This window comes from Anolis sagrei, chromosome 2 (assembly GCF_037176765.1).
Source record: "Anolis sagrei isolate rAnoSag1 chromosome 2, rAnoSag1.mat, whole genome shotgun sequence".
Classification (NCBI taxonomy): Eukaryota; Metazoa; Chordata; class Lepidosauria; order Squamata; family Dactyloidae; genus Anolis; species Anolis sagrei.
Window position 1 is genome coordinate 153,627,956 of NC_090022.1, and position 27,858 is coordinate 153,655,813.

The 27,858-nt window shown below is 37.9% G+C and overlaps 1 protein-coding gene across 5 annotated transcripts in view; it reads left to right on the plus strand.

Moving 5' to 3' along the window:
* Positions 1-27,858, plus strand: part of RNF38 (ring finger protein 38) — a 150,631-nt gene that overhangs the window by 106,419 nt on the left and 16,354 nt on the right. Inside the window, exons 1-4 of one of the 5 annotated variants that reach the window (XM_060763741.2) lie at positions 4,992-5,114; positions 9,129-9,196; positions 23,837-24,030; positions 26,502-26,712. In XM_060763741.2, coding sequence (XP_060619724.1) covers positions 9,185-9,196; positions 23,837-24,030; positions 26,502-26,712 — 417 coding nt within the window. In that variant the 5' untranslated portion in view covers positions 4,992-5,114; positions 9,129-9,184. Of the gene's footprint in view, positions 1-4,990; positions 5,115-5,152; positions 5,385-9,128; positions 9,197-23,836; positions 24,031-26,501; positions 26,713-27,858 lie in introns of those variants that run through there. The other 4 variants (XM_060763740.2, XM_060763742.2, XM_060763743.2 and 1 more) reach the window with 4 other exon arrangements.

The following is a 27,858-nucleotide window of genomic DNA, read 5'->3' on the forward strand; positions in this document are numbered from 1 at the left end:
GAAGAATAGGATGTTTACTTTAAAGGTTGTTTTTATTTCATATCAAAAGCATTGCATAAGTTAGTATAAAACTGATTAAAAATAGAAGGAATGCAGGCGGATAATTATCTTTCGACCAAAAACGGGGAAAAGCAATGGCATTGTCTGTAGCCTCCAACAATTCTTCCTCTGTACATGAGGCAGGGCACAGTGGACAAGCATACAGATGCTTGTCTGTTCTGCTCCACAGTCACACAAGATGTGGGATTCTTTTAGGGAGTGCCATTTTGCCAGGTTGTCTTTTGATCTGCCCACTCCACTTCTGAGTCTGTTCAGGGACTTCCAGGTTGCCCATTCTTGGTTTGCCCCTGGAGGAAGACCCTCGTGGGGGGACATCCAGTTGGGATTTCCTGGTCTAGCTGCCAAGAGGGATACCCTTGCTGTTGCTGAAGGGACGCCAAGAGGAGTGGTAGTTCTCATGAAGCTTTTCCTTGATTTGAGTCTACTGGGAGGAGGCTGGTAGCCATGTAGTGGGTGGTTTTCACAGTGTTCAACCTTATTTCTCTCACATTTAGCAGCAACTTCCCTTCGCACATGGGGGGGGGGGGGCAATGCCAGCTAGCTTGTAGAGTTTATCAACAGGTGTAGGTTTAAGACATCCTGTGATTATTCTGCATGTTTCATTCAATGCTATGTTCACCTGCTTTGCATGGGCAGACCTATGCCAAACAGGGCAGGCATACTCGGCAGCTGAGTAAGACCAGGCCAGGACTGATGTTCTTACTAATTCTCACTAAGGGTTGTTAAGGACAGGACATGCAGCCTATGCCACATCTTCAAATAGCCAGTCGGCAGAGTTGTTTTGTGTGTTTCAAAGCTTGATAACATTGACCCAAGGTTAATGGAGTACTAGAACCCAAGAAACCATGTTGCATTCAACTGGAAGAACAGTTTGAATATAAGAGTTGCAATGGCGCAATAGGTTAAACCCTTGTGCTGGCTGAACTGCTGACCTGAAGGTTGGGTTGGTGACCCGAAGGTTTCCAGTTCGAATCCGCAAGACGGGGTGAGCTCCCGTCTGTCAGCTCTAGCTTGCAGGGACATGAGAGAAGCCTCCCAGCAGGATGGTAACACATCCAGGCATTCCCGTAGGCAACATCTCTGTAGACAGCCAATTCTCTCACACCAGAAGCGACTTGCAGTATGCTCTCAAGTCACTTCTGACATGATAAAAAAAATTAAAGATAAGATCACTTGTCTTTGCAAGGTCATGGATACCATTTAAAATTAAAGATCAGTTTGAGACACAGCGTTTTCATTTAGCAAGTTGCAGAATAGGTTTCAGTTTTTGGATCCAGAAGACATAGACAAACTCAGCCAATCCCATGCCCTCTTAATCCCCCAACCTCAGTTTGAACAGATAGTGAGAAGTTTTATGGAATGGGTTCAGAATGTGGCAAAGTTCCTTGTATAGGGCTGCAGTTGGTTTATCACTTTAACAAACCTTGTGATAAGTAATAAGCGAACAGGAATGGTCACTACGGGATCTAGGATATGCTGTCATCTATATGCTGATGTTCCCCAGCAACGTTTCTCTGTGGCATTTGAGTTTGGTGGAATGATTCAAATTGTGGGTCAGTGCTTAGAAACATTGGTGGGCTGGATCATTCACATGGTGACTCTAGGTGTATTCATACATACGTATTGCCATTAGCCGTCAGGGGAAGTGACTGTTATGTCTTTGGAATATCCTCTTCTCTGCAGTACCTGAGGTGCCAGCCTTGGTGCTGATTTAGAGCAGATTTATTTGCCTGAGTAATTTAATGTCTAGTTTACTGAAATTTGTTGGGTTTGATATGGAATGTTAAGAGTGTATTTTAATTGTTAATTTCAACTAATTTTGTATATGACCTCGCAATTTTAATAATGAAGGATAGTAAAGAAATGTTCCAATAACTAGAGTCCTTTTCCTTTACTTTTCACCTTTGCATCAGTATAACTACTTGTAGAATGGGGCTTTAAGAATTCGTAAAATGACCATCCTAATGGCTTATATAGTGTTGTTCTGAGTTTTAAATTGTTGTTTTTATGTGCTATTGGCTTTACTTTTTTGTATTGTACTATGTGTTTCTTTTATGCGTTGTTTTTAGGCACTTTGTGTCATATGTAAGCCACCCCTTCGGGGAGATGGAGGCAGGGTACAATATTATTATTATTATTATTATTATTATTATTATTATTAGGACATTTGCACTCTTTCCTGTGTTGCAAATTGTGCATATGCTTGTACTACAGATTCCTCCTCCAGGTTGCCACCTGAACTGTTTTTTCCCCCCTCAAATGACAGGATCCTCCACATTTGTTGGGGGCTGGATGTCATATCCCTTCACAAGGCTGTTTGTGCCTTTTCCAGTGGCATTCACTGCCCACTCCTCTGCAGATTAGTAATGTTATCTAGACACATGGTTGTATTTTGGTTGCAGATTACCATCAGCCTAAGATCACAAGTCCTTTTCTTCCTTCTTCCCACAAAATGAGTAAAGCACACAACACCTGAAGAAACAGCAATTTAAAAATACGTTGAATTCAATTATTCTGGCTTGTGTGTTGCTAACAGCTTTGCAGTCAGACTTAATGCTTGACAGTATAATATACCAGCTGAGCTATTTGCCATCAGAAGCCTTACAATCTATAGCATCTTCTCCATATCAGGGATTTCAGATGTATCCACCTCTCTGAGAAAAGTCAAGCTATCCAGAGGACATTTGTAGAAGCATGTAATAATGTATTGGGAGATAATTCCCTTTCAAAGCTTAGTACAGGTAATCTCCAAGTTACAAACATCCGACTTACAAATGACTCATAGTTAAGAACAGGGCTAAGGCAACAGGAAATGAGAGAAATTTACCACTAGGAAGAGAAATTCCCTCCTACAAGAGTTATCATGGGAAAAGGAAGCATTATTTCGAATTCTTATTTCGACAACAATATATACATTTTTATGTATATATACTAGCCATCCTGTGCCACACGTTGCTGTGGCCCAGTCTGTTGATCCCAAACTAACATTACATTTTTATTTATATACACTAGCCATGCTTTGCCACGCGTTGCTGTGGCCCAGTCTGTGTATATGTATTGTGTGTATATATGTATATATGTGTGTGTATATATTTGCATATATGTGTAAATATGTTGTTTTGCGCATGCATTTTAATGTAGGGTGGGGTTTTTTGCTTTTTAAGTCTCTTCTACTGTGTGTGATTTTTTTTAGTGTTTTATGAGTGATGGTCACTCATTGGCCTGGTAGGTGTCAATTCGCCCAGTGTTGTGTTATGTTAATCCCACAAACGAACATGACATTTTAATTTATATTTGTTGTTCATTTGTTCAGTCGTTTCTGACTCTTTGTGACTTCATGGACCAGTCCGCGCCAGAGCTCCCTGTCAGCCGTGGTCAGCCCCAGCTCCTTCAAGGTCAATCCAGTCACTTCCAGGATCCATCCATCTTGCCCTTGGTCGGCCCCTCTTCCTTTTTTCTTCCATTTCCCCCAGCATCATTGTCTTCTCTAAGCTTTCCTGTCTTCTCATGATGTGGCCAAAGTACTTCATCTTGGCCTCTACTATCCTTCCCTCCAATGAGCAGTCAGGCTTTATTTCCTGAAGTATGGACTGGTTGGATCTTCTGGTGGTCCAAAGCATTTTATTTATATAGATTGTACTATATCATAAGCTGTAGTATACATAACATATATTATATTAAAACATTTCTAATATTATATACTAGCCGTCCCCTGCCACGTGTTGCTGTGGCCCACTCTAGTGCTCATGGGGGTTCTGTGTGGGAGGTTTGGCCCAATTCTATCATTGGTGGGGTTCAGAATGCTCTTTGACTGTAGGTGAACTACAAATCCCAGCAACTACAACTCCCAAATATCAAGATTCTATTTTCCCCAAACTCCACCAGTGTTCACATTTGGACATATTGAGTATCCGTGTAGAGTTTGGTCCAGATCCATCATTGTTTGGGTCCACAGTGATCTCTGTAGGTGAACTACAACTCCAAAACGAAAGGACACTGCCCACCAAACCCTTCCAGTATTTTCTGTTGGTCATGGGAGAACTGTGTACCAAGTTTGGTTCAATTCCATCATTGGTGGGGTTCAGAATGCTCTTTGATTGTAGGTGAACTACAAATCCCAGCAACTACAACTCGCAAATATCAAGATTCTATTTTCCCCAAACTCCACCAGTGTTCACATTTGGACATATTGAGTATTCGTGTAGAGTTTGGTCCAGATCCATCATTGTTTGAGTCCACAGTGCTCTCTGGATGTAGGTGAACTACAACTCCAAAACCAAAGGACACTGCCCACCAAACCCTTCCAGTATTTTCTGTTGGTTGTGGGAGAACTGTGTGCCAAGTTAGGATCAATTCCATCATTGTTGGGGTTCAGAATGCTCTTTGATTGTTAGTGAACTACAACTCCCAAATGACAAAATCAATTTTTTTGAGTGAAGGACATACATTGGATTGTTAGCAGTGTCTTTTGTCCAAATTTGGTGTCAATTCATCTAGTGGTTTTTGAGTTTTGTGAATATCACAAACGAACATTACATTTTTATTTATATAGATAATAATAGTATTATTACAGTACAGTGCTGTTATTTTTACATATTGTATAATATTGTATATATTGCTATGGTGCAGGCTTTCCTTTTGGAAAGGAGCAGCACTAAGATATGAAAACCTCCTCTTGGCTGCGGCTCCTTTAAGCCGAGAGAGGGACAGCCCCTCGCCTTGTGCGCAGGCGCAGCCACGGGGGAAAAAGGGAGGGGGCTTTGTTTTTGAAAAAACAAAACACCCCTCAGCGCCTGCGTGTTGCGACTGGGCTACGTCATCGCGTTGACGTAAAGGAGACCTACCCTCTGGTGGTCTCCGCGTAACACAGCTAAAACAAAGGAAGAGTCCTCTGGTTGCCGGAGGGGAGGGGGGAGGGAGGGAGAGGAAGGAAAAGAAAGAGTGCGGGCGGCTATAAAAGAGAGAAAGGGGGCGGTCTGGCAGGCTTGGCCGCTGCGATTGGCAGGCCAGGAAGTCAATAGAGGTGACGTCATTGTTTCCCTGCTGGCTGAATGGTAGGTGGAGGGCTTCCTCGGGGAGGGGGCGGGGCGAGGGCACCATGGAGCGCGGAGGGGGATGTGGAGACGGCGCTGCGAGGGCGCAGAAGGCGGCGCGGCCGGGCGCTCGTTGAGCCCGCGCGCTCGGCTTGGCTTGGGAGGGCGGTTTGAGGAGGCGAAGAGAACGCCGGAAAGCTGCGCGGTCGGGCGGTTTTTTTCCTTTCTCTTCCGAGCGTAGTATGGGCGGATGGAGCCGCGCTGACTCTCCCGGAAGCCATTGCCCCTCAGGTACCGGCGCCAGCGAGGGAGGAGTGGGGTGTCCCCCCCCCCTGTAGATAATGGACTCGCCCCAAGGCTCACTCAGCGGGGTGGAGGGAGGGCGAATGGTATGGTCTTTGTGGGGGGAGGGTGGCCTAGAAATCCCCCCACGAATCTCTCTCCCAACGGTCCTCTGAAGGGCGGAAGTGGGGGGTTCTTTATGAGGGAAAGACAATAGCCAGCGCTGTGTTTCCCCCAGTTCTCTTAGGCCCAGGGCCTATTGATGGAAGGGAATTGACCCTTAGGGAGTGGGGCATTTGGGGTTCCTTCACCCCACTTCCTCGGGGTCTCTTGGGATTGCTTTTCTTTGTGTCCGCCTCCCTCCCCCCAACCCCAGCGGGCCTTTATTGTTATGGTTTGTGTCTGGATTGTGTGTTTGGGGAGGATATGGCCTGATTTGGCCCATGTTCTGTATCTTCAGTACACAAAAAAGTGGGAATGGAGGGGTTAAATAGTGTTAAAGCTAAAGCCTTGCCTGGCCCACCACCATCCTTGCTTCTCCTTGTAGACCCTTTTGGCTAGGCATCCCCCAAAATAAACACTATAATCGATTCTGCATAAAAGATGACAAGGAAAATCTACTTCGAATAGCTAGTTCTTGACATGGCCTGTATGGTTATTGAGACACACAGAATTGTTTTTCCTCCCTATTTATTTATTTATATCCTGCTTTATCTCCCCATATGGAGATTCAAAGCGGCTCACGATCAAAAACATTACAACTTAAAATATACAAACATCTCTATAAATAAAAATGTAGTGTTCGTTTGTGGGATTAACATAACTCAAAACCCACTGGACAAAATGACACATTATTATTATTATTATTATTATTATTAAACTTTATTTGTACCCCACTAGCATCTCCCGCAGGACTCGATGTGGCTTACAAAGGCCAAGGCCTCAACACAACAACAGCAAAACAATAACAGTACAATTTAAAGCAAAATAAAACATAAGCAATAAAAAACAATACATCAATTACACAGTAAAAACCAGGGCCGGGCCAGTGATGGGTACAGGCTAAAAAGTGCTGGGTGTGGCAGGTGGTATTTGGATTTCCGGGCAAGTGCAATGTGCAGAGAGTCTTAAACTCTAATAAAGTGCTTCTGGGACGTAGTGCTGGAGATTATCCTATTCCAGAAAGGCACATCGGAATAGCCAGGTCTTCAGATTCTTCCTGAAGACTGCCAACATGGGTGCTAGTCTAATATCTATGGGGAGGGTGTTCCAGAGTCGGGGGGCAACCACAGTGAAGGCCCTGTCCCTCGTCCCCACCAAACGCACCTGTGACGCAGGTGGGATCATAAGCAGGGCCTCTCCAGATGAACGAAGGGATCGCATGGGTTCATACAAAATGACACAAAATTTGGACACACCTATCAGGCCAACGAGTGACCATCACTCATAAAAATACTGAAAAACACAGCAGAAGGGACTTAAAAAGCCAAAAATTTAAAAAATACATTACAACGCATTCACAAAACCATACACACATAAACACACACATATACACATATGTATACACACACAAAAAGACATATAAACAGACTGGGCCACAGTAACGCATGGCAGGGGACAGCTAGTACAATAATAAAACAGTATATCATTACATATTATTATGTATTATCAGTAGCAATTATATTTAAAAGTATTACCAGATTACAATATTATATTTATTATTAGTATTACCATATATATTAATGTACCGACCCGAATATAAGCTGAGGCACCTAATTTTACCACAAAAAACTGAGAAAACGGATTGACTCAAGTATAAGCCGAGGGTGGGAAATGCAGCAGCTACTGGTAAATTGCAAAATAAAAATAGATACCAATTAAATTACTTTAATTGAGGAACCAGTAAGTTATATATTTTTGAATATTTACAAAAATGGTAATTTAAGATAAGACTGTCCAACTCTGATTAAATGATTATTTACCTTCTTCATTGTAAATGTGCTTACGAATCCTTCCAATAATAATAAAGATAGCAACATAACAAATGTAATAATAACAATAATAATAAAAAGAGTAAAATAATGAATGTGGCAATAAAAACAATTATACAGTAAAATAATAAATGTATAATAATAGAGTAAAATGATAAATGTAATAATAATAAAATAAATGATAATAATAATAATAATAATAATAACAGAGTAAAATAATAAATAACCTTGACTCGAGTATAAGCCGAGGGGGACTTTTTCAGCCTTAAAAAGGGCTGAAAAACTAGGCTTATACTTGAGTATATACAGTATATTCTATTACATTATATTATTTTCCATATTATATGTATATGCAATATATATTAGCATAGTACAATATTAGTATTATATATTACTATATTGTACTGTACCACCATAAAATACATAATATGTAATTAATATATTATTCTATATTGCTAGATTGTACTATATTATTATACCACAATATATATATAGTACACTACCAGTGACTAAGTATTTTTGACTAGACGTTGCCCAAAATAAACAATGTTGCCAATGGAACCATTATAATGAATCTTCCATAAAAGAAGTCAAATTAAAATCTACCGAGAATAGCTACTTCTTGACGTGGCCTGTATTATTATTGAGTCACACAAAATTGTTTTTCCTCCTTGCTTCTGAATTATTATTATAATCATAATAACTTTATATTCCGCCCCATCTCCCCTAGGGATCTCAGGGCGGCTTACAGGTCAATAACAGTGTAAAGCAAACATAAAATATACAACAAAATTAGCCAAAATCAATAAAAATAAACACCGAGTGGCATAAAATAACAACATATAGGGTTTAACATAAAACATGTCAGTCAATGAAATAAACAATACAACTCAACAATAAATTATAATTTAAAGCAAATTATACAAACTGAGTTAAACATTCCAGACACAAAACAGATGAAAAATATCAGCGTTAAAAGTGTCAGGGTAAAACTTCATTCTATTTAGATTCTCCAGTTTAGATTAACAGCTGTCAAAGGCTTGATTGAACAGCCATGTCTTCAGCTCCCTCCGAAAGGATTTAACTGTGGGGGCTTGTCTGATTTCCCTGGAGAGGGTGTTCCATAGCCATAGGGCCACAATTGAGAAGGCCCTATCCCTTGTCCCCTCTTGGGACGGCGGTGGGACTGAGAGGAGGGCCTCCCCGGCAGATCTTAGAGTCTACGCTCTTATGTGTCCAAGGGGCAAAATATCTTAATAATAATAACAATAATAAATCTTTGTTTATATCTCACTTTTCTCCCACGAAGGGACCCAAAGTGGCTTCCAACATGTTAAAATACAATACAAAATCCATCAACAACAATCAAAGGCACAAATACAAAACATATCAAGCAATAGATGAAACACAAATAAGCATTTAAAAACAATATACTGTGGTGTCTTGTCAACTCTTTTTGCACTTGGATTCTGTGTGGAATCTTGTCTATTTTGCATGGGGTCCTTTGTAGAAATAGGTGAGATGTCCCAAAGAATCCCCCCTTAATTAATGTGATATCTCCTTATTCTTCTCCATCAAAAACTGTGGCTGCTGCTCTTAGGTGCTTTGAGGATAAGTATGTAAAATACTTTTAAGTGCAACCAACCCTGTTTCTGAATATTGTAATACAGTTTTTACGTTTGCTAATTTTGTACTTCTACCTTTTTAGTAGCAGTTTTAGTTCAGGTGCAAAAAACATTTATGTGTTGTTCTTCTGAAATAGGTGGAGTGGACAGAGAGAAAACATTGGAAGGGAGAGGAAAAAGTATTCAGTGAAGAATGAAAAGAAAGGTTGGTGTGACAGGAGTGTAAGGAATTGTATGACAGTGTCTACATGGATTATGGAAAAGCTATACAATTTCTTTTAATTGCATACTTACCAGTTTTCCTGGAGACACACTGCATACTTGTATCCCAATTAGATAACCTTTTAAAAGCTCTTCACCTTAAGTTAGGTAGCATTTTTTCAGGTTAGGATCTGGTTTCCTTCACTTTGAAAAAAAATGCCAACTTGTATGTGTGTTATCATGTTTGCAAGGTGAACAGGGGCAATATCAGTTTTGTAGATTTATAATCTACATCGGAATTACATATAATGGAATATTTATGTACCAGTCTATATAATTTACAGCATTTTTAAACTTTACCGTTCTTTTGTATTCTCAATACCATTATTACAAGTACTGCTGGATCAGAAAATATGTGGTGCTAACTCTGTAACATAAGACAGTGGTGTCGAACTTGTGGCCACCTTCTGGAAGGTGTTTTGGACTTCAGCTCCCAGAATTCCCTGGCCACTGGACAAGCCAGCTAGAGCTTCTGGGAGTTGGAGGACCACAAATTTGACACCTCTGCTAAGAAGTGAGAACTTTTTGGAGTTATATCTGCCTGAGCTTTTCAACCAGTCTCCCAAGTTCTTGCCATGCAGAACTACTGTATTTCTTAATTTTAAGACACATTTTTCCTATATAAATATTTCTAAAAATGTTTTATAATCACAGGTGTATCTTATTTACTTTTTGTTGGTGGTGGTGATATTGAAATTAAAGTGCATTTTGCAGTCAGTGGCTTCTTACAATTGAAAAAAAATATGTTATATATCTAAGATAGAAGGTACCCTCCTCTACACCTGATCGTGGACCATGCTGAGATCCCCGGTGTAACCATTCTTTTTCTAGTTTCATAAACATCATTGTGTATGTACCCAAATCTTTGTACCCAGGAAGAACTTTTAAAACAGTTGTTTTTGGAACGCTAGTTAAAAAATACAGCATGCTAAACTTGTAAGCAAGCATAAGTATGTATATATTTAAACATCAAGAATTTTTCAAAAGGTTATGAACTTCTGAGCTAAAGAGGTATATCTAGTTCCTCCAGATTAAGCATAATCTTGAAAGAAAATTAACGATAGAGTCTCCCTACAGGATCTAGATTTTCCTAAAGAGAACAATTTAATTAAACCTGTTTATAATCAAATCTGCAGAAGTCACACCTGCTAAAGTGGGGGACTGTCTGCATGTTTAAGACCGGGACTAACTGCTTATTTAAGAACAAAATTTGCTCCCATTTTTGTTAAACCCTGTATGCTTTTTAACTGTGATAGAACTCATAAATCCCAAGCAGAGAAATTTAGAATTTACCTACTTTATAGAGTTAAATGCAATTTGACACCACCTTTTAACTCCCCTGTCTCAGTACTAAGGAATTGTGGGAGTTGTAGTATTTAGCCTTTTCTGACAAAACGTTCTGGTGCCTCCGCAAACTACAAATCCCATTATTCCATTGCATTGACCATGGCAATTAAAGTGAGGTCAAACTGCATTAATTATACATTGTAGATCCACCCTTAGAATAGCATTAAATATGAGGATGAGGCTTCACCAGTGCTGATAGTTTTAAGTGTTGCCAAAAAATGCTACCAATTACTAATACCAATAGGCAGTGAGGTTTCCTGTTTCCTCCTCTCTAAAATTTCTTAGAAACAGAAAGCCCTAAGGCAACACTGACTGGTGCCAACGATTTTTATGTCAGACTTAATAAAACTGATGATTGACTTTTGGATTAAAAAATCTTTCTGCAAAAATATCTGAGAGCTTAATGCGAAGTTTAATGTAATTTCTAGTGACTTAACTTTTCTTTAAAGAAGCATTTTTATAATAGTTACTATAATAATTTAAGCATATGTTTTTCAAATAAATAGAGCCTTAGTATAAAATAGTATATAATCCAAGCCCTGTGAACATGCAGTCGATATGTCTTTGAAATATAGAATGATCTACTTACAAATGATGTGAGTGTTTATAAAGTCGTACATGGACACTAAACAAGATTCCTTACATGATGACAGTGGCCTAAATCCAAGTGTTACTTGGAGCTTGAGTAGCTCCATTGAATCAATGGAATTTATACAAGTGTCTATTTAGTAAATTCCTGCTGATTCAGTGGCACTTAACTACTGGATTTGGGGCTGAATTCCCAGGATATTTCATTAGCAAGTGTGTTGGTAATTAACTAGACAGAGCAGTGTTTCTCCAGAAAATAAAAAGTGAGGGTACGATCCATACAGGTTAAGCTAATTCCCACTGAATCCATGTGTGAGTAAACTATTGGCCTGGCTCTCTGTATTTTGCAGTTATACTTATAATTACTTTACATGACTCAGCTGTCTGTAGTTCATTCAATTACAAATTGTTGATTATTTCGTGTCACATTTATAGTATTTGACTCAAAAGACATTTTCCTGATACTTCGTTCTTTTATATAAAAAATCTTTTAATATTTGTATGTTTAAAATTGTATACTAATGCTTTTATGACAAGCCACTTTGAGTCCTTTTGGGAGGATAAAATGGGCAATTATTATTATTATTATTATTATTATTAAGCTCACTAAGATTCTACATGGATTCAGAAATCTGAAAAGTCAGGTTTCATAAGCCAGGCTTCATTTTAAATCAGATTATTTTTAAAAGACAACCGTAGATTCAGTTGAAACTTAATGATGATTTTAATCTTAAATTGTGCTTTAAAAAATTTGCCGTATATTCTGGGGTACTAGACAACTGGGACTATAAGACGACCCTCCAACTTTTACATACAAAATAAAGAGTTGGGGATATACTCGCCGTTTAAGACGACTCCCCAAACCAGCCAGGTGGTTTCTGTCCTCGAGCCTCTGGGCTGCTTCCTGCGCCGCCTCCAGAAGGGCCTCCCGTGCTGCTTAGGCCTCTCTCCTCCTTCTTGGCCAGGCCTTGCATGAAGCGCCTCTTCTCCTATGAGACAAAGTTGTCTCGCGGGAGAAGGAAGTGCTTCTCGCGAGGCCTGGCCAGGAAGAAGGAGAAGGGCCTGATTAGAAGGGCCTCTGGCGCTGATCAGACCGCTCTCCTTTGGCCTGGCCAGGCCTTGCGTGAAGCGCCTCTTCTCCTGCAAGACAATGTTGTCTCACCGGAGAAGAGGCGCTTCTCGCGAGGCCTGGCCAGGAAGGAGAGTGGCCTGAGCAACGCGGGAAGCAGCCCAGGGGCCCGGCCGCCAACAAAGGAGAGGCCTGGGCCTGAGCAAGGAAGGCAGCCAGGAAGGGAGGAAGGGGAGCCTGCCCGGGAGGCCGGCTAAAGCCAAGGCGGAGGAGGAGGGGAGCCCGAGGCCAAAACAGCCATAGTATGTTATTTTATTATTTTAATTTTATACCCGGTGTACTAGACAACCCCCAAAATTTTATAAGGTTTTACATGCCTAAAAAGTCGTCTAGTACCCCGGAATATATGGTAGGTCTTTCACCTGAATGTCTCAGAAAGTTTTCACACAGTTCAAAGAAATTGGTCATTTAAAAAAAGATTTCTGTGTTTTTTCCATTCCTTTCGTAACCGTAGCATTTCAAAGAGGGTAATACATACAAATCAGATAAAACATGCAAGTGGGTCAAATTTGCTGCTAAGCAAATTCCACCATCTTGTCTATGATTTGAAATCCTATGTGTCTTATAGTATTGTTTTTATATTGATTCTGAGATTATGTTTTCATAATTTCTGACATTATACCATAGCTGACACAAGGAGAGGGCGGGGATGATGGTTATCAAATGCCATCTCCTTCCACCATATAAAGCATACTGTTCAGCATTTTTGTTCTGATAAAGATACTACCCTATTTATGTTCTTAGTCTAATTATAGAACATATGGTGCACCTATTAAAGCAGCTCCACTGGCTGCCGATAAATTTCTGGTCCCAATTCAAAGTGCAGGTTATGATCTACAAAGCCCTAAATGGTTCAGGCCCTGCCTATCTTCGGGATCGCATCTCCCCCTACGAACTGACTCGTACTCTGAGATCTGCCAGGGAGGCTCTCCTCTCAGTTCCACCACCGTCACAAGCACAGTTGGTGGCAACAAGGGAGAAGGCCTTCTCGGTGGTGCCTCCCCAGGGAGATTATGCAGGCCCCCACACTGTCCTCCTTTCATAGGGATCTGAAAACCTGGATGTTCCAGCCAATTTTCGAAAATGATTAGTCCCTATGCCCAGTCCCTAGATAGCCAGATAGCACTCTGTTCTGCAATTCATCCACTTCCTCAGCTCTATGATATGCTGTTTGCACTATCCCATGCCCAACCATTTAAGAGTTGGCTACATTCATTTTGTACTCCTGGACATTGGTTTATTGAAGCCCTACCGATGGAGCTACAATGAAATGGTTTTTAATATTTTTATTTTTAGTGTCTTTTAACAGGTTTTTGGTATTTTATGATGCTTTTAGTTGTTATTTCGTTCATTAAGTTAAGTTAAGTTGTGTTATATTGTCAAATGTGTTTATCTTGATGTAATTCTATCATTTTCTTTCCGGCAATTGAATGTTTGCCTTATATGTTGGAAACCTCCCTGAGTCCCATTGGGGAGATAGGGCAGCATACAAGTAAAGTTTTATTTTATTTATTTTATAGACCACTTTGGCAACAAAACATTTTGTAAATAAAGCAGTTTGTTTCAAACCTTTAAAAAAACCACCTTGTAATTAGACATCTGTGAGTTCATATTCTGCTGGTGGAGATGGATAGCTAGTTTGGTTAATCATCTGTCCCTATAGCTGAATACCTGTAGGTCATGAGGGCTAATGTGCTGAAATTATTTCACCTTTTGCCATTAAAAAAATCTTAAGGCAGTGTTCACTAAAAATGGTTACAGTTATTTTTGCAATTCTCGTTTTACTAAAATCAGTGGGGTTGGTTCCTATTCACCACCACCATCACTCTACGCCTGTCCAAAAAAACCCTAACTTGAAGATTTTTTCCTCAGTTGCAAATTACAAATCTATATATATATTATATCCCTTGTTTCCTCTTATCATGGCATTGCTTTTGATTAGTCTGAATATTTCACTCTCCAGATTATGACTTTAAAATTTGGCAGGATCCAGGGCAAGGTGGTTTCGGTAATGGCTGCACAATTGAGGAATTCCCATAACTTTTGGCATATCTACAGTTTGACATCATTTTAACTGCTGTAAAATCCTGAGAGTTGCAGTTTGAAGAGGCAGTAGCACCCTTTGGCATAAAGGCCTTATAAACCAACACCTCCAAGTATTCAATAGCATAACAGTTCCATGACAGTTAAAGTGTATCAAACCGCATTGAATCAACAGTTTAGATACACCCATTGTTTATTTATAAAAAACAATGAGATTGTGTATAGCGTTTTGGAGTGATGATTGGTCATATTTTATACATTTCACTCCCATTAAAATTTAAAGTATTTCTAAAATTATAATGTGTATTCTTATGAGTGAAACACATTGGAGGATTTTTTTTGGTTCTGAAAATTTATTGTGCTGCAGAACCTGTAAACTACCTGTGCAGTGCATATTTCAATGGTACCAAGCTATCGATATTGTTAGTAGTGGTGTTTTCCAATGTGTTGCCTGTGAGGTGAAATATACCAGCTGGTTTAAAAACCATTAAAAATGTCTATACCAAGCAATTGCAGTTTAGAATAAACAAGTCTAGATCTGTTTTTAAGGTATCTTTCAGGAGTGGTTCTTGCTGAGCTACAAAAGTGATATCTGGTAGAACTGTGATTGTACAAAAATTAATACATCTCCACAAAGAAAACTATGTATATATTTAGGGCTAACTTTCTGTTCACAGTTTTAATTCATTAGCTTCGAAATGTCAGCATAAAACAAAATTCAAGATACTTAGTTTAGGTATGGGGTGGACAAAAAGGGTAAACCTTGAGTCTAGAAATACTTCATCTTATAGAGGCATACATTTCTGATACAGCAGTAAACTCTTTCATGCCTCCTTTGGCTATCTTTTCCCAATTTTTTTCCAAATAGTTTGTACATTTTTAATCACAGTATGTATGAATTAGTTGAATAGGAAAAGGAAGTCTGGATAGCGGTTTGAAACAATCAACAGCATACTGCATACAGTTCACATTTGTTGTTTTGTTTCATCTTTTTCCTTTGATCTTATCTCATGTGGGCTCCCAAGAGTTCTAATGTTAAGTTAAAGTGTAAGAGAGATGGAGGACAGCCTATCTGAGATTTAAGATAAGTGTTTTGAATAATAAGAGCTTGTATTCCAATTAAATGAATGGGCTTATAGTTTAATACTTAATAGCTGAGTCCCTATCAAGGTTATATGTGAAACTAAAGCAAGCGAGCTGTGTTCAAGTATTTTCTTGCACTGAAAGAGGGAGACCGATAAATGGTTCAAGAATGAAATGCGAGAATGTGGTGGTGTTATTGTTCTCCTCCTGCTTCCCCCCCCCCCCCCGGTTAGGTTTGTTAGGGGAATTTTGACAGTGATGTTATGTTTATGCTGTCTCATCTTTAAAAAATGAGAAATATGTGATAGAAGTGTTAAAAATCAATTATATAACCATAACAGGGTAGCTGAAGGAAAGTTTTTGTTATAAGTTATATGCTATGTAATATTTGTCCAAAGTATTGCTTATTGGCTATTTTTAAGTATTCATTATAATATGGTCCTAAATAATACAGGAGTTTTTCAAATTCATTTTATACAGTAGTTCCAACCTATCTGGGTTCCTGGAAATTTGAAATACATTTAATTTTTTTAAAAAACATATATTTTTTTCTGCCTCACTTTTAACTATTTTCACTATTTGCTTAAGAGCAACGCTATCTGACATTACCTTTTTCCAATTTTTAAAATAAATTCTGAGTAATTATCAAAGCAGTTTGAAAATATACTGAACCAGTTGTCTCTGTGTGGCAAAAGAAGGTATTTTAATGAATTCTTTCAAATATTCCAGTCACGTTTCAATAAAATTGAAGCAAATTCCATCCATCTAAGGATGGAGAGGTGAGTATTGGTCCAAATCATACTGTAGATACTTATAGGATGGTTTGGACCAAATGATTGTATGTATATTTTGGCAGTCGTGTGTTTTTTACTGACTGCCTTGTTTCTTAGTTGTGTAAATAGGTTTCATTATATTTTTTGCTAATTAAGCAGAAGTGCCTTTGCTGGTCATTTGCAACTCTATAGCACACCATATATCACAAATTGATTGAAACAGACATGTTAAAATGAAATAGAAAAATATTCAGGTAATTCCTACATGTATTTGAATACTGCTGTTTTAGTCATGTGAGTATTTTGATTTTATTCCGCACTGTTAAAAAACCAATGATACGTCACCAGTTGTAGTTAAGTGTACTGATGTTGTATCATTACTTTTTAATGAGTAATAAAGCTTATGGTACCAATGGTTGTGGTGCTGCAAAAGGAAAGTGGGAGTGTATTTTTGCTCCATTGTATCTTGTGATACAACATGCTGCAGAACCCGTAAATGACCTGTGCACATACAATTTCATTGGTATCTCAGGATTAGCTTAAATACTCAGTCTGTTCACACTGTCTGAAAATTGACAAAGATCTTTAAGTAGCAAGGTGTATCATTTTTTGTCGACTGAGATTTTAATGTGTTGAAGGTTCCAACAGTACAAGTTAGCCAGTTTTTGTCCCTGTACTGGAATGTGGGATGCACAACTACAACAATTTCTGATGTAGCATAGGACTAGATTGTGTGAAACTAGTCACACATTCAGTTGGTTATCTCAATAAGAGGCTCCTAACTTTTAAAAAAAGCATAGGTCAACATAGCAGTTCTGAATTTAAGTGATTTCTCTCTTTCAAAAAACCTCTTGTGGCCTTTCTAGGTCATAGCCGTTCAAATGAAAAGCATATGGATTATTAAATAGGATGTGTGTTGAGATGGGTTTATAAATGCTTAATGATTGAAATGTGTCAAAATATACTGAGCTGTAAAGCAGAATCTTAAGTTCACAAAAAAGTTGTAAGTCTTGAAACTAAGTTGTAAGTAAGACTCTGAGGAAGGAGGCATGAAAATTGGAGGAGGGAACATCAACAATTAAAGATATGCAGGTGACACCATACCCCTAGCAGAAAATAGCAAAAATCAGAATGCTCACTGAATGGAGAAAGAATGAGCAAAGGCATGTTTACAATTGACCTCAAGAAAATAAAAATAATAGTCGTAGAAAACACTGTCTAACAGCAGTTTTTGCAGCCTAATAAACTTTTTCCATGTTTTTATGATAGAATCAGTTAGGAAATGACGTTTATAATCCAGGAACAAAAATTGTGTTACATAGTGTAATTTATGAAGACACTGAATTAATCAAGATTTTCCATGCATTAATAATCAGTTTTACCATGCAGTGTGATGTATATCAATCTGTGCTAGTGCATTAAGCAGCTTTATTTGAAGCATTCTGCGATTTTGCTTATACAGGTTTAAGGCCTCTGAAGTGCATTCCTCCTGCGCTTGTTCACTCTGTGTCATTTGGACACCTTGCTTTCCAGCTGCCTTCGACCCATTTTAAATGGTCAGTGTAAGTATGCCCTATAACTTGGAAGGCAGCTAAGAAGGGACTAGACTAGATCCTGAGCTGTAAATATAAATAATTGCATACTAATACCACCTCATATCTAGTTTCTTTGTATGCTTGTGAAAGCTTGATGTTGAAGGAAGCTGATATGAAGGGAATCCATTCATTTGAGATGTGGTGCTTGGAGAAGAGTTTTGCAGATATGCTAGACTTGCCAAAAGAACAAATAAATGGATCCTAGAGCAAATCAAATCTTAACTCTCTGTGGAACCCAGATAACTATACTAATAGATGGATAAACAGATCTATCTATCTATACTAATACTATCTTACTTGGTCATATCAAGAGAAGACATGACATATTGGAAAAGACAAACATGCATTTGAACATCTACCAAAAGAAATGTTTTAAACTGAATCCTAAATTAAGAAATTTAAGTGAGTATTCACCCATTCTCATACTGTGGAATGTGTGAAACTTTCCTCACAATTAATTTAGGGCTTTGTAATCTTTTACTCTGTACAGAATACTACATGTTCATTTCAGTGTTCTGCCAGTAACTGGAGAAATTGGAAAACTCTACCCTTACACTTTCCTTACTTCTGTTGGAATATATTTCTGTATTTTGAAAATGACATTCTTGTAGCAGTTTGTTCTTCCACCCCCTCCCCCTCCTTAATATTGAAATACCAGTGAAATCCAGCCAGACGTCTATTGGCACTACTAGTTCCAGTTCTTAGAAGCTGCTTAATTTTGTTGATCCAGAAAGGGCTGCATATTCTGCACGCTAGCATTATAACAAACACAAGAGAATTAAAACAAAAACAAGGTAATCAGAATATTTATTTTTACTTAAACTCCACTGATTGTTAAGGAGAAGATGCTTAAATCCCGTACTGAAATTCATGAACAATTTTTATACCTAAGTTCAGAATTCAAGCATTCAGAACTCAGTCTTAAATGGTCAATGCAAAAAAAAAAGCCTATGCTAGAGATATGTAATTTAGATTTTTTAAAAGTTAAAACAAGCACTGTTCTTAATAGTATAATTAGTGAAGAACTTCTTATTAGAAATATGACAGGGGAAAGGAGCTGGATTCAGTGGTGGTAGAGCCCATGTATACTTAGCAGTCAAGCAGTCCCTGATTCAGCCCCCAAAATCTCCAGTTAGAGAGGAAAGAGTCATGCCTTAACTCCTGAAGGGGTAGTACTGTCAATCAGTTTCAGCAATAATGGGATATGTGAATCAATAGTCTGATAGGGCAATCCTAACTCAAGGATTGGCCAAACAGAGTGAATTATAATGCAGTGTGAGGCATTTGTGCCATCTGAACTGACCCTAAGTAGGCATAGGCTTGCATAAGGGGGCAGAATGGACGAGTAACTGAGTTATGTCACTTTTCTCCATTGCTTTCTCTTTTTCTCATTCTCTGATGGATAGTAACAAAGCTCTCTTAACAAGAGACACCTATATGAATACTTTTGAAAGGTGTAACTTTCTATTGCAACGGCGATCAACAATTGGACAATAAGTACTCAGTTATTCATACTTTAGTGGGGTGTGATTTTAACAAATGCTTCCTGTACTCCCTTTTAAATTATATAATTCTGTAATCGCCTTTTCTGTAACTGTACAATATTTTATTACTAATTTTTAATTGTTAGCTAAGTGATATACAAACGTTCAAGAGATCGTAATAAAACCCTTTAAATATATTTTCAGTTAGATGTCTGGAGGAAGAAAGAATTGGGATTATATGTTAACTCTCATTTTCTATATGTTACTATGAGAAAGGAGGGCTGTTACGTTAAAAGAGCTATTGATTATCTGTTTCATTATTGATACAAATTTGTGTTTTATGTAGAAATAAAACCAGGTTTCTAAAATCTTTGGAATTAGTATATTTTAATGGAAAATAACCTGGGAAAGGTTTTTCTTTAAATTCTGATTACATTCGTTTTGCAATTGAAAATTTAAATCTCTGTATGATCATGAACAATATAGGAGGGCCTGTTTTTGCTCATCTTAGAGGTTTGCACAATCCCAATATAATTTTTTACTTTATCAGTTCACGCTCATGCCATATCTCAATTCTCAATTCCAAATTCAGTTTTACTATGAGTGATGGTGCTGCTGTAAATAAATATGAAGTATCAACTGGGTCAGTGGTTCTTTTATGTTTGTTTTTTGTTATTCAGTATAAACTTATGAATTTACGGATTATATTTTGAATAGATTATGTAACAAAATAGAACATAGTTTAGGGCCATCCCTATTTAACTGTTTTTGATCCCCACTGCCTCTTTCTACCCTTAAAATGTTTGTAAATATGCCATTGCTAATGTTGCCCTCTCAAAACTAGAATATTAAAACAGTAGTAATGAGTTCTTGGCCCAGTGAAGATATAGCTGGCTTTTCCAACAAAATAACCTATTTTAGTCAATCAGTTGTGCAAAACCAGGATTATTCCTAGCATAAATTAGTTTTGTTCTGCCTGCCTGATTATAAAACAAGTAATTTTAGTACTGTTGTTCATACTATACTACTGTTTGCATGAAGTATTTTTTAAAGGACTAAGGAAACTAGGAATATTGATATTGGATGACAAGTGAACATTCTAGTTGCAGTTCTTGAGAGTTGGGAGACCACAACATTGGAGGATGAGAGGCTCTCCACTCCCTGAACTACAGTTTCCTGATTCAGGTGTTAAGAAACTATGGAGTCTCCCTGCACACAAGAGAAGCCAGTAGGGACTTACAGATCTATAAGTCCCTTTTCCTGCACTTGGAAAAAAGTTAATTTTTCAGCAACCACTTATATTTGAACCAGCCTCTTTTGTCCTGATTCTGCTGTCTCTGAAACAATTTACAGCTTTGAAACGTTGATGTGGTTCTCTTTTCTTTAGAGCTTTTTGAGAAGCCTCAGCAGCTTGTAGCAGCTGAAATTCTCGACTGATGGTTTCAGTTGATGTGTTATGACATCATTACTCACTGTTTTATAGTTTTTATGAGAACTGCTTGGTCAGCCAGGAGGTGAATAAACTTAATGGGGAAGAAGGGTTCTTTGGACCTAAAGTGCCATTTCTATGTTTCTACCCGGCATCACTTCTTTTGATTGTTTCTCTTTATAGTGAGCCTGTTATAAAGTAAAGATTTAGCAACAGTCAGTGGTGAGGGCTATTGCCACCTTGTGTCTTTCTCTGTTGTACTACTTTTGCCACTTAAAGCTGTTGAGAGCTATAGTTAGACAGTTGCCATGCATAGGACTTCATACTGACAAGAGAAGCAGCCCAACCTATCGTCTGCCAAACTTTGTGATGTATGTGTGTGTGTTTGGCTATATCAGAGGAAAAATTAGGTGTGTCAAAATTCTTGGGAGAAGTTGTATTCTAGATCAAATGTTGCCTCAAATAGAAAAGTAGCCCAGCAGGATTAATTCTTTAAATTCTCAGAGTTCAAAAAACAGCTTGGGGATTTGGCATGAACTCAAAGTAGTACTCTGCCTCTGTTTCTTAAGGCAATTTGCCTTTTGAACTTGAAAATTGTAGATGTGTCCATTGTAAACATAGGAACTCTCTTCTTCTCTTAAAAACCTCTTGTAATCTATTGGATTCTTAAATTGGTTCCTGTGGCCGATGAAGGCTAAATTCATGTCTCCCTTCAACACGGATTTTCCAGTTTGAGTGCAAAATTCATTATATCTTACAAATTACAGTAAAGTTAAATGTATTGTCGAAGGCTTTCATGGATGGAATCACTGGGTTGCAGTAAGTTTTTCAGGCTGTATGCCCATGTTCCAGAAGCATTCTCTCCTGACGTTCCGCCTGCATCTATGGCAGGCATCCTCACAACCTACAGTCAAGTTTTCACAGTTATTTCTATTTAATAATAAGCATGATAAAATAATAAAAAATATTTTTTTAAATAATAAGCATCGTAGTGTATTGAATATGCCTTGTGTATAATGTTAAGGATGTGTTCTATAGAGTGCATAAATATTCTGAATTAATTTTGGCAACATAACATGCCCCAAAAAAGTGTGATTTCTTCTGAAAATAAGGTGTTGAGAGAAAAAATGCCTTGCTTTCAACCAGGTAGTGCAGTTCTGTTTTAAAGGAAGATACATATTCCTCATACATCAATTTTGAAGGACATTTCTGCTCTTTGTGGTTAGTTTGGCAGTATGATGGTGGTAGATGGTTTGTGTAATGTAAACTAACCTTCTGGTTTGAGAAGTTCTCCATCTCCTATGTAGAATAATATAAGCCTAGGAAAACCTTTGCAATTGCTTTAATTTAATTTTGAGCCATATAAAGCACACTTATATTGCATAATGTTTGATGGGAAAACCACTACATCTAGGAGCTCTGTTGAAAGCAGCACAGTCTATGAAATGGACATTCTTCACCTTCTATGATAAAATACACTGAATTCACTAGTAATATAGCAGCCAGGATCAACTAGTGAGCTTCATGACGGAAATGTCAGTGAAAAGGCATGCCCTGTTTTCTGTGTTGTTTCCCCCTAATCCTTTTAATCCTAATATTTTCTTTTTAAAAAATCAAAAAAAGTGGGAAAATGTGGTGGTATGAACATAATTGGTATAGGTCCCTCGTCAGTTATTATAGAGGTCCCATGTTTGCAGACTAGATAATTGTAACAGAGGTAAATAACCTTACATATTACCATGACCAAAATATGGATTGCATTTATGTGTGGACTTTTTGCATTTGTCTTTAAACATTAAAAGCAGATGCACAAACCCACCTCCTAGAGGTGAATGAAATATCTATGTAGTTTGCATATTTTAGTGATGTCAATGTTGTATTAGCAAGGAGGAGGTGCTGTTAATATATAAAATTATACAAGCCAACAAGATAAAACTTTTTGTAATTATCAAAATTATGTAATTATGAGAGTAGCACAGTTTAAATCAATTTTATGCTGATTTTAAATATGTCTATATATTTTTTTCCATCACGTCAACTTTTTTCAATATGACAAAGGGTGCATTACAGCGGACTACTGTAGTCTGCACATTTCAGATCATATTAATGTAACACAAGCCAACAAGTATTTTTCATTAGATGTAATTTTAGATCATTCTTATAGAGTTTTTGTGCTGAATTCCGATCGGTGTTTATTTTTTCTCTATTGTGTGTGGTTTTTGCGATGACGTTAATTAAATAATTAACTCATTTACGCACTTATATCAATATACTCTAACTAACACCAGGCCAACAAGTATTTTTCATCTGATACAATTTTAGGTCATTCTTAAAGAGTTTTTTGTGATAAATTCAGATCTGTGTTTATTTTTCCTCTATAACATATAGTTTTGTGATGAGGGTAATCAGATAATCAATTCATTTACGCACTGATATCAATTAGATTCAATTGATATCAGTGTGTAAATGCATTGATTATTTGATAAGCCTCATCGCAAAAACTACACGTGATAGGGAAAAAATTATACACAGATCTGAATTCAGCGCAAAAAACTTTATAAGAATATCTAAAATTATATCTGATGAAAAATACTTGTCGGCTTGCGTTGTTGTTATATCTAAGAGGTGTTCTTACTAATGAGGCCTGAACTTAGTTGTGGCATATATCTATTTGTCGTTAGCACACATGTTGAACTGGAATTCAGTCTGACTGTACTCTTTAATTACAAATCTAGAGTTCACCAACATAATTGCTATTCCTTTGCAAATGTATTTTGAAGAATAAAAAAATGGTAATCTTATTCCTCATGACAAACATTCATACATTTATATTCTGTTCCCTTCACTCCCATTAACCGAATCCTCTTCAGAACTGGAAAGAAAAGTAATAATCAATAAGAGAGAAAGCTGTAGGAATGATGTTCAGTAAACCAGAATCTATTATTGAAGTAATAAAGTGGCTAGACTTTATTAAATTCTGATTGTATTTATTAGACATGTTTATTGCCCACTTCACATTTGCAAAGTGTTGTGGAATTGTAGCCTTTCTAAATGCTGGTTTGAGATACCTACCACTTGTGGATTTTTATTTATTTTCTCACACTGTCACACAGAGTGAAGATAGTCCGAGTCCCAAAAGACAGCGCCTTTCTCATTCAGTCTTTGACTACGCAGCAGCATCACCAGCCCCATCGCCGCCAATGCGACCATGGGAGATGACATCAAATAGGCAGCCTCCTTCAGCTCGACCGAGCCAACACCACTTCTCAGGGGAACGATGCAACACACCTGCGCGCAACAGAAGGAGGCAAGTTATGGATATTCGCTGTCTTCCTGACTGAACATTGTATTTGCATAATTATCAAGCTGTTGGTTTTTGGTTTTGGTTTTTAAAGAATCAAATGTAATATATATTTTGTTCATTGTTATTTGGAAGAGATAGCAATATTTCTGCTTTCCAGGTGTTTATAGGAGTTTGACTGAAAAAGTGATGTCAGATGCAAGAACTGTGGATTTCTGAAAACAAATGTCACAGGGCAAGGCTACTTTTAGTAGTAGTAACTTAGTGTGACTATTGTGGGAGGCATAGTATATAATCTAAAACTGTGCTGGCTGTTAGGAGTTCTGGAAGCTAAGGGAATCTCAGTGATCTCATATATTTTTCTTAAAATATAATATATCTGGCCTTTATGACTATAGAGATGAAACCTATGTAATATTATCTTTATAGTGTTCAGCTCTAAAAACTGGTGAAAGGGAGGCCTTCTCTCTTACACTTCTAATAATCAAGAACCGTTGTCTTCTTCAAATACTCATATTTGTCCCCTACTCCCTTCTCCAAGAAATTCATTGTGAGTAAATGAGATGTAATGACTGCAAAGACCACTTGGTTTAGGGTTGAGCCAAGGCCCTGGAGTCATGTCTTCACAATCCATTGGTGGACAATTTCCAGAAAACCAGGACTGTCCCTTCTCATTTCCTTTTAAGGGCTTTTTCTGGGTTTGGAAATAACCCATTTTCTAATTTCTAATGAAGATGGCTCATTTTCTAATGGAAATGTTGCTAGGGGCAGAAAGATGAACCCCTTGACCATTTTTGTAGTTGTTGAGTTACAAGTTTCTCATGATGCACTTTGACTACACTTACTAAAATCAAGATGTGCTGGTTCCTCTTCTTAACCTCCCTGCTTTGCTTGGTTTCTTGGAGGTGCTCTCAAGTTGTTTGTTGGTATGACTTTACCACTTTTTGTTTAGATATGTAACCTACACTGTAGTACTCATCAAGATTCATATGAGTTTCATAGAATAAAGGACAATCTAAAGTACCCATCACAGATGGCCACCCCGTTTCTATCTAAAAGCCTCCAAGGAAGGAGCTTCCACCATACTCCAGGGTGGTGTGTTCATCAGCTCTCATGGTCAGGAAGTTCTTCTTAATATTCAGGTGGAATAGCCTTTCCTGTAATTTGAACCTATTGCTTCAAGTCCTAGTCTCAAAAGCAGCATTTCTCAACCCCTGAGGGGGTTCCGAGGGGATGTCAGTGGGGTTGCCAAAGACCATCAGAAAACAGAGTATTTTCTTTTTGTCATGTGTTTTTGTTCTGTGTGGGAAGTTTGGCTCAATTCTATCATTGGTGTGGTTCATAATGCGCTTTGCTTGTATAAATCTCAGCAACTACAACTGCCAAATGTCAAGATCTATCTTCCCTAAAATCCATCAGTGTTCACATTTGCACATATTGAGTATCCATGCCAAGTTTGATCCAGATCCATCATTGTTTGAGTTCACAGTGCTCTCTGAATGTAGGTGAACTACAACTCCAAAGTCAGTGCCCACCAAACCCTTCCAGTATTTTCTGTTGGTCATGGGAGCGTGTCAAGTTTGGTTTGATTCCATTGTTAGTGGAGTTCAGAATGCTCCTTGATTGTAGGCTAACTATAAATTCCAGCCACTACAGCTCCTAAATGACAAAATCAATCCCACCCCACCAGTATTCAAATTTGAGCGTATCAGGTATTTGTGCCAAATTTGGTCCAGTGAATAAAAATGCATCCTGCATATCAGATATTTACATTACAATTCATAACAGTAGCAAAATTACTATTATTAAGTAGCAATGAAAATAATGTTATGGTTGGGGGTCACCACAATATGAGGAACTGTATTAAGGGGTCACGGCATTAGGAAGGTTGAGAACCACTGCTCTAAAGCATCAGAAAATATAGTGACTATAGAGGTGATATGGAATAAGGCTCAGAATTTGAAACTTTACTTACTTACTCTATGTTTCCTTTCCACGAGTCCAAACGTCAGAAAACAAATTTTTTGAAAGAATCAATGTTTTAACTTTGTAAAGCAAACAAATGGCAAATTTGTCACAGTGGACACTTTCAAGTTTTCCATCTGGCAGCTATTATCACAGTTATCTGGCCTCTGACTCATGTGTTACGTTCTATTTGAGAATATGTAACTGCAGAGTAATCAAAGGAAGTAGGAGATGTCTGGCAGCTTTGCCATTATCAAGAGGCTGGAAGCTGCAGATGTCTGCCTAATCCACATTTGGCTATAACTACCAAGCGATTTTTCTGAGCAGCTACCATATGCTTTCCATTCTTCTGTTTCTACCATGCGCAAATGGTGTAAATGTATCCAGGATTTTCTGTGTGAGTTTAAGAACACAGGAATGAAACATCAGATCTAAATTTTATTTTTAAAAGGGAAGTTCTGCTGTGTGTGTTTCAGGGGAAAAAAGACCTTGTCCAATTTGATTATTTGCAGCCCTCCCGTCAGACGCCAGAGAACAAGAAGAGATCGATTGTCTCGACATAATTCCATTAGTCAAGATGAAAACTACCATCTTCCCTATGGACAGCAACAAGCAATAGAAGAACCCCGAGCCTTCCATCCACCGAATGTATCTCCCCGCATGTTGCACCCGGCTGCTCATCCACCACAGCAGAATGCAGTGATGGTTGACATACATGAGCAGGTACAGTGAAAGATAGGAGCATGTTTTCCAAATTCCTTGTAGGCCAAAGTGTTGCCTTCTCATTTACAACTAGAGACTATATTTCACTGTTAAATACCCAAAATGTGTTTTCAAATTACTCAAACTAAAATGGACTGATTATTGTAGGAGAAGATATTCCATATGATTATGTGTGAGTTGCTGTTAGGTGTGCTTCCAGAGACTCTTTTCAGTTATTCTTCACATCAACACAGACAAATCTCATTGCCCTTGATGCAGAGATTATCAAATCTCAGCGGAGGATGCTTAAGCATTAAAGAAGTTGGATCCTTGGTGTTTCTTACAGTCTTTAAATATATTTAAAGTTGCCTTTGTAAAAAAATAAGACTTGTTGAAAGAGTAGTTTGCTTAGCATTAGACTCATCCAAAAAAATTATAACAGATATTTTAAGGCACAAGATTATTCAAACTGTAAGATTCACAATACAAACTGAATATAAAAAGTATCCTCTAAAGCCTTTAGCCCTTCATTTCTTTCCCTTCTCTTTCTTTCTATTTTTCCCCTTTCAAAGATTTTAATTGATTTTAAGGAAAATTTTCAATAAAGATTATAAATAAATAATAAAGCCTTTAGCCCTTCATACATAATACCACAGAAGCTCCTCCTCAACATGACAGTTTTAGTAAAGTTGGGCTTACTTTGAATCTGTTCCACTAATAGTTGGGAAACCCTTATTGTATGTTGAAATCCTGCTTCTTTCCGATACCCACATTCCTGTTCAGGGATCCTGCAGATAGGAGTATTTGTATAAATCCCTTGCAGGACAAATCGGAATCTCACTGTTTCTATCGGGGCTATTGATTGATTCAAATCAGTTTTGAAAAGGGAAAAACTGAGTAGAATTAGCTACCATGGCCCAGTGCTATGAAATTGTTGTTTTACAAGGTATTTAGCATTCTTCGTGGTTTGCTTCACAAACTACAAATCCCATGATTCCACAACATTGAGCCATGGCAGTAAAGTGGTGTCAAACTGAATTAATACTGCAGTGTAGATGCATCCATGAAATACTTTGCATTAATTGACTACAGAGAAAGATACATGGCCATTTGAAAACAATTACTGGCGAATTTGAGCATTGTATCAACTCGAGCATAGTGCACTTG